The sequence below is a fragment of the Sinocyclocheilus anshuiensis genome, unplaced genomic scaffold (assembly GCF_001515605.1).
Source record: "Sinocyclocheilus anshuiensis isolate Anshui unplaced genomic scaffold, SAMN03320099.WGS_v1.1 scaffold479, whole genome shotgun sequence".
Taxonomy (NCBI): domain Eukaryota; kingdom Metazoa; phylum Chordata; class Actinopteri; order Cypriniformes; family Cyprinidae; genus Sinocyclocheilus; species Sinocyclocheilus anshuiensis.
Window position 1 is genome coordinate 299351 of NW_015551042.1, and position 6962 is coordinate 306312.

A 6962-nucleotide genomic window follows, 5' to 3' on the forward strand; every position below is an offset into this window, starting at 1 on the left:
CCTGCCTGCGCTCTGCATTGGCTGGATGGGGTTGTAGGAGCCGCTGGTTTTACCTCTGAAGCCTCCTCTTCCTCCGCGGTCGTTGCGCATGGAGCCGCGGCCACCGAAACTGTTGCCCCCATTCATGCGGTTGTCTCGGCCATCATGGCAGCCGTTCACGAAGCCATTGCTGCGTCCGTTATCCCATCCTCCGGGAGAATCTGTGTGAGAGCGAGAGGACGGGGTTATTAAACACACGTGTGCTAGAAACGTTACATGGAGCGGAGCATTCTGGGGGCGGATGGTCAAAAGCAAAGCAGTTAGTCAAGTAGGGCATGGACTTGTACTTCTCGGCTCTAGTTAAGTAGTCTGCCACCAGTCCTCGACTTGACCGACTACATTGAAATTGCTTGCAAAATGCTGAAAATTCAAGTAAATGCAGACATGGGAGCATCTACTCTAAATATTTCCCCCCTCATCTGAGTCGGGTCTTTAAACAAAAGTGCTCTTCAAAGCCCGTGGACGACATTTGCGTCTTGCATTGGAAAGAAATGTGGCTGAAATAAGCTGTTACGATTCCAAGTGTGTGCTGAGAATTAATCGTGGAACCATGCATATTTGAGGATTTCCCCTCAAAGTCTCTCTTTAGCCAAAGGCTGTCAATAGAAACGTACAGCTCCTTCCTGGTGCCACGGAGTAACCGCTCTGTCTACCAGAGGAATAAGCTCCTGCTAAAAGAACAAACGTATAGTCAGGAGGGTGCTGGGCCAAACAGCCTCGTCACAAGGATAAGACTAAAGATCACGGAGCATCTCAAACCTATACTGCCGAGAGTCTCGGCCAATACGGTTCAGACAAGCTCTGGTTGAATTGTAGACGCACTTTTTTTTTTTTTACATGCCAGCATATTGATTACTTGAGTCACTGGACAAACGATGGAGGGGGGATAAAATTATCCAAAAATGTCAGTGGAAAGCACTCTGTTTTGGCTCAAGATGTGTACCAATAACAGTCCGAAAGAGAGGAATGAGAGAGTGCAGTAGTGCACTGGCACCTAGACAGAAGCAAGCAGAGATTCACAGACTGCACACTAGCTATGTTTCCATCCAGCTATTTTTACATGCATTTTGGAATATTGCATAAAAAAATAAATTTAAAAAATGCTAGATGAAATGCCAAGATGCACATAAGTTCTAAAAATGTGCATTAAAAAAAAAAAAAAAACGTATGTGCACAATTGAGTAGGATAAACTTCTTATCCGATAAGAAAAAAACGTGCATAAACTACGACGGAAACACAATTATTGAATAAATTCCACCATGCGCATCGAACAAGTCATGTGATTTGCGCTATAAGATGGGATAACTCAACTAACCAGCGGACCGATCTCGTTCACAGCATCTATATGTTGTCCTGAAAGGCCTGAGCAAAGCCTGTCGTTAAAGTATTTCTGTATAATTGTCTTAAACGACTGTGTTCCCAAACAGCAGCATCCTCCTCCGAAAGCATCGACCGCATTTATTGTGTTTCGTCTGCTCGCTCTGAGGCGCAAGTCATTTATCACATATTAAAATTATTATACTCAGTGGCTTCTCCTAGTTTTCTGTGTGATATTTAGAGCCAGTTTATCAGGAAGTGACGATTCTGTTCTCTTTGACTCGTTGGATGTAAACGGTGCTTTATTCACAAACGTTCTGTGCGATATTCCAGTTGTGTGCATGAAACACAGCCACTGACAGACGTCCTACAGACATGCTGAGCCACAAACAGCACTGTCTTTAAGTCAGACGATCACAATCTTCAACAGCACTGGAGCTTTAGGGCTAAAGACACGTCAAGAAGAAAAGCGTAACGTTACGTACCATTTTTGGAAGCTTCTTTGTTCCTTAAATGAGGTGGAATGTAGCGCCCTGGTGAAGACAGACTTTGTTAGCATGGCACACACACACAACTCTCCTTCATCCAGAGCAAAACTGAAGATAAAACCAGATCAGAACTGCTGTAAGAATCGGATACTCACTTCCAGGGACTCCTTGAACATCAGCGGAGTTCAAGTCTAGGGCAGCGAGCTGAAAGAGAAGGACAGAGTTGATGTGGTGCAGAGCAGAATAACCTTCAAAAGCTGAACGGGGATCGGTGCGAGAGGAAACACCGGATCCACCATCGAGCTCACACCGAGATCAGAACCGTATTCAAGCCTTCTGCGCTCCTCTCAGAAATACAACATCTACCTGAAAAGATCACTAGACAACTACATCTCAGACACCGATGCACTGATTAATACTGCAACATATCAATAAAATCATAAATCAAACCCTGTGTCAAAACGACAAAATAAAAGTCATTAAACGAGCTCACGTGACCTTTACAACACGTGTCAACGCAATTATATTCACTTATATGTGACTCTGGAGCACAAAAGCAGTGTTAAGTCGCTGGGGTATATTTGTAGCAATAGCCAACAATACATTGTATGGGTCAAAATTATCAATTTTTCTTGTATGCAAAAATCATTAGGATATTAAGTAAAGATCATGTTCCATGAAGATATTTTGTAAATTTCCTACCGTAAATATATCAAAACTTCATTTTTGATTAGTAATATGCATTGCTAAGAACTTCATTTGGACAACTTTAAAGATGATTTTCTCAATATTTAGATTTTTTTTGCACCCTCAGATTCCAGATTTTCAAATATTGTCCTATCCTAACAAACCATACATCAATGGAAAGATTATTTATTCAGCTTTCAGATGATGTATAAATCTCAATTTCGAAAAATTGACCCTTATGACTGGTCCAGGGTCACATTTAAACTTGGGAATGTGAAATAAAGGCTAGTAAGCATTTTTCTGAAATCATTGCAAAAATAAATATAATTCTGAAATCATGATTAAAAACATGACTTTATTAACTGTGTATTGAAATCAATCACAGACTGTAATTAAGGGTCAGGAGCAGATTTCTTCCACACTAGTGGACTTGTACCGTCAGGTCTCGATGGCTACATGTATAAGGATGGACAGAAGAGTGACGTAACGGAGAAAAACTTACGATATTGAACCCGTGGATGCTCTGGACTGCCTCTTACTCTTCAGAGCTCTCAGTTTGTCGCCTTGTGTGAGTCCTCCGCACTCCTCTTCCTCTTCCTCAGTGTGCTAACCAATGAAAAACACAACCTGGTTAACAATCGTAAAAACAAAAACATCTGTTTTGCATCTAAGTGGGCAGTTCTTGGCCATATAATTCAGTAAAGTGCACTAAACATTATGCTGTTAGGCAAAACAGACACCTAAACTGGGATGTGCCAGAATAAATAGATTTACTCACCATTTCAGAGGCCGTTTTCCTCTGTGAGGTGTTCTTGTTTGTACCATTAATGGAAATATCTTCCACTCCAGACAGGATTCCAGCCACTGCCGTTTTACTCGAGCCGTTTTCCTGCTCATTTATTTTTTGCCGGTACAAATCACCTTCTGCCCACAGACTCGCCTGCTTTCTGTTACATTAAGGCATGTATTAATTAGTATTAGGGGTTCTAAAAATCAGAAAATCCCATGCAGATTAGGGATGGGCGATATCTTATCATTTGCGATATACCACGATTTGCGATAAGAATTAGTCTTCCCGCGATAATAACGATAAAGTCTAGTTGTTGACATATTTCTGTGTGTGACATCGCGGAAGGCGGGCGTGAAATTGAGGAGCTTGAGCTCCTTTTACGATCGGGAACTGGTTTGGTCAGGGATGTACAGTGCACAAAAAATCGGTCTGAATAAATGTAGTACAGTAGCATGTGTGCAATACAGTTTTTTTTACAGCAAAGATATCATTTATTGACATGCTTTTTCTCCAAATTAACTTAACATAGTCGAGTGTTTGAATTAACTTCTTTTTGTGACCAGACGTGGTTTTATATTGCAGAATTATAGTATTATAGACAGTGATAAAAGCTATATAAATATACTTTCCTTATAAAAAAATACCCAAGATTGCTTGAACACAGATAAACCATATATTTTGTGCAATCGTATGTTTATTGTCTTCATGTTTCATCAGTTAAAATTTCTCTATCGCCATTGTGCGTTTTATTCAGCGATAACTGATACCTTTGTCCATATTAGGGATTTCCTGGAGCGTCAGTGCTATTACTTCTGCAATGCATGTGTGGAGTTTCTGCGCAAGAGCGCCCTCCGGCTTCCACTATGAATTAAACAGTCATTACATCACGTGCGTGTACTCAGTAATGCTCACGACACCCTATTTTGGGTAAAAATAGGAAAGATAATACTCTTCTCTAAAGAAGCAGGATTCCCTGAATTATCGTCATTGATAAAGTTATCGCAATAAATACCAGGAATTATCGTTATATATTTTTAAGCCCATATCGCCCATCCCTAATGCAGATTGGCACACAAATACATTGCTTTGAATCAAAGTGCGTGTGGAAGACTCACTCATCGATGAAGTTCTGCTGAGGTCCGATGATTGAACCAGGTCTGCAGATCCTGATCCATGCGATGGCTTCAGCTGCAGTCAGTCTGAAGTGTTTCATCATATAACAGCCAATCAGTGTCCCGGTTCGGCCCAGACCGGCTGAAACACACGGTGGTTTGGCCTGTTAGCATCTCTACTTCATGACACTGGAAAAATTAACCTCAACCATATCCACTGATGAACTGAGGTGGATTTGCTGAATCAGGCAATAAAATGAATGCAACAATTATAAGGGGATTTATGCAGAATGGCTTTAAAGTAGGGCTGTCAATTTAACGTGTTGTAATAATTAACGCATTTAACGCAGCGCCCCATCAAGACCTGTCTGTCATCTTACACTGATGCAGTTTCTGATGATGCAGAACGACTGATTGCGTGATTAGAATGCAGTTATATAAGCCTAAAATTCAAGATATAAGCGCGAAAGATAAATTAGCCTCTGATATTTATATCATATGATATAGTTTAGCAATATCACACCAGCAAGAGTGCTGTTTTTCCCCAATATCTGCACGAATGCAACTGAGATATTGATTTTATACAGTTCAATAAACAAGTTAATACTGTTAAATTTTAGACAAGTCAACATAATCTGTTTTTGCTTAATTTTGCAAACTAAAATGGTTCCAATCAAAGCAACAGCAGAACTGTTGAGCGTCTCTAATCAAATCAACACACAGCGGTGATTTGTTACTGAATCAAGTGAGTCAATGATTCAGTGACTCATTCAAAGAGTCACTTGCTTCGTTTCTGAATGAATCAGCCATTTGAACAAATCAGTTGAATGAATTATTCAACGCTTTTCCTTTTTTTAAATATTAATTTCATATTTCAGTACTCAGTTAAAACCCATTTAATATTATTTATGCAATGTAGAATCAAAATATTTCTTTCTGACGCTTTTGTAATGTCTGTTGAATGCTTTTCTCATCCAACACAACAATGACTTTAAATTATTTTTTGGGGGTAATTTCTTAGCCAAAATTGATGTGCGTTTAATTTAAAGCTTAATCATGTAATTAATTAGAATTCAAATTTAAATTGCTTGACAGCCCTGGTTTAAATATACGGGTATCTTATTGGGATGTGCATAAATTTGTGAATAATTGGTGTTCACATGTACAATAAAATGCGGATTACAACAACACATGTAGATGAATCGCTTGTTGTATTCATCATTTCTAAGTCCCTTCTGGATAAAGGTGTATGCTAAATGAATAAATGTGACCCTGCAGCACAAAAGCAGTCATGAGTAGCTTAGGTATATTTTTAGCAATAGCCAACAATACATTGCATGGGTCAAAAATATGTTCCTGTGGCTCAGTGGTAGAGCATTGCGTTAGCAGCGCAAAGGTCGTGGGTTCGATTCCCGGGGAACACACATACTGGTAAAATATATATAGCCTAAATGCACTGTAAGTCGCTTTGGATAAAAACGTCTGCTAAATGCATAAATAAAAAATAAATTAATTAAAATTATCAAATTTTCTTTTAAGCCAAAAATCATTAGAATATTAAGTAAAGATCATGTTCTGTGAAGATATTGTGTAAATGTCCTACCATAAATATCAAAAATTATTGATTATTTTAATTAGTAATATGCATTGCTAAGAACTTAATTTGAACAACTTTAAAGATGATTTTCTCAATATTTAGATTTTTTTGCACCCTCAGATTCCAGATTTTCAAATAGTTGTATCTCGGCCAAATATTGTCCTATCCTAACAAACCATACATCAATGGAAAGCTAATTTATTGATGTATAAATCTCAATTTAAAAAAACTGCCGCTTATGACTGGTTTTGTGGTCCAGGGTCACAAATGTAAAACTTTAACATATGTAGGTGAGAAAACATGCAAGGTTTACATGCAAAATCAGTAAACAACAACACAGGAAAGATTCTGTGCAGGCCTGAGTAACGTAGGCACATCTTTCAAGATATGACGTCGTCACGTGACTATTTTAGGCTTGAAAAACCCGAACCTTTGCAGTGGACAGCAATGCCTCCGTCAGCATTCTCGCAGATGTTCAGGAACTTGGTGACAATGGCGTCGATGGGCGTACTGCCGTCTACAAAGAACAGGTCGTGGTGCTTGAAACCCATGTCTGTGAAACGCTTGGCTTCATACATTTTCTTGTTGAGCCGGATGATGGTGGTGATGTTATGCTTCCTGAAGTAGGGGAAATACGCTTCAGGGGCATGAAGAGGGTATCCTGAAGGGGGAAAAAAAAAGCAGAAATATATATAAATCTGTACATAATTCCAGCTCTCATCTCAGACTAAAGTCAAAGCATTGGTATAATGTGTGAACAAGCCAAACCATATGCACCATTCTCAATTTTGCTTTTTGGATGAGGGCCGCTGAAAGCCAAAAACTTCCCTGGAATTATCCAGTTGAAATCTCCATTTTCTGCTCGCTGGAAAAGACATTAAAGCATCATCGAGTCTGTCAGTGTGTGGCTAAACTCTTTCCCCCGGTTTCA

General features: G+C 39.4%; 1 protein-coding gene and 1 long non-coding RNA gene across 5 annotated transcripts in view; both read right to left on the minus strand.

Annotated features, from left to right (window-relative positions):
* The window catches only part of LOC107661524 (dual specificity protein phosphatase CDC14A-like), a 39072-nt gene that overhangs the window by 27485 nt on the left and 4625 nt on the right, over positions 1-6962 (minus strand). For all 4 annotated transcript variants that reach the window (XM_016451150.1, XM_016451149.1, XM_016451152.1 and 1 more), the window contains exons 8-12: positions 6809-6896; positions 6462-6692; positions 4438-4576; positions 3311-3479; positions 3035-3138 (exon numbers count right to left, since the gene is read on the minus strand). In XM_016451150.1, coding sequence (XP_016306636.1) covers positions 3035-3138; positions 3311-3479; positions 4438-4576; positions 6462-6692; positions 6809-6896 — 731 coding nt within the window. The remainder of the gene's footprint in view (positions 1-3034; positions 3139-3310; positions 3480-4437; positions 4577-6461; positions 6693-6808; positions 6897-6962) is intronic.
* Positions 11-2405, minus strand: LOC107661527 (uncharacterized). The gene is made up of 3 exons (XR_001631119.1): positions 2001-2405; positions 1843-1890; positions 11-200 (listed from the first exon to the last, which is right to left on the minus strand). It is a non-coding gene; the product is annotated as an uncharacterized LOC107661527 (long non-coding RNA).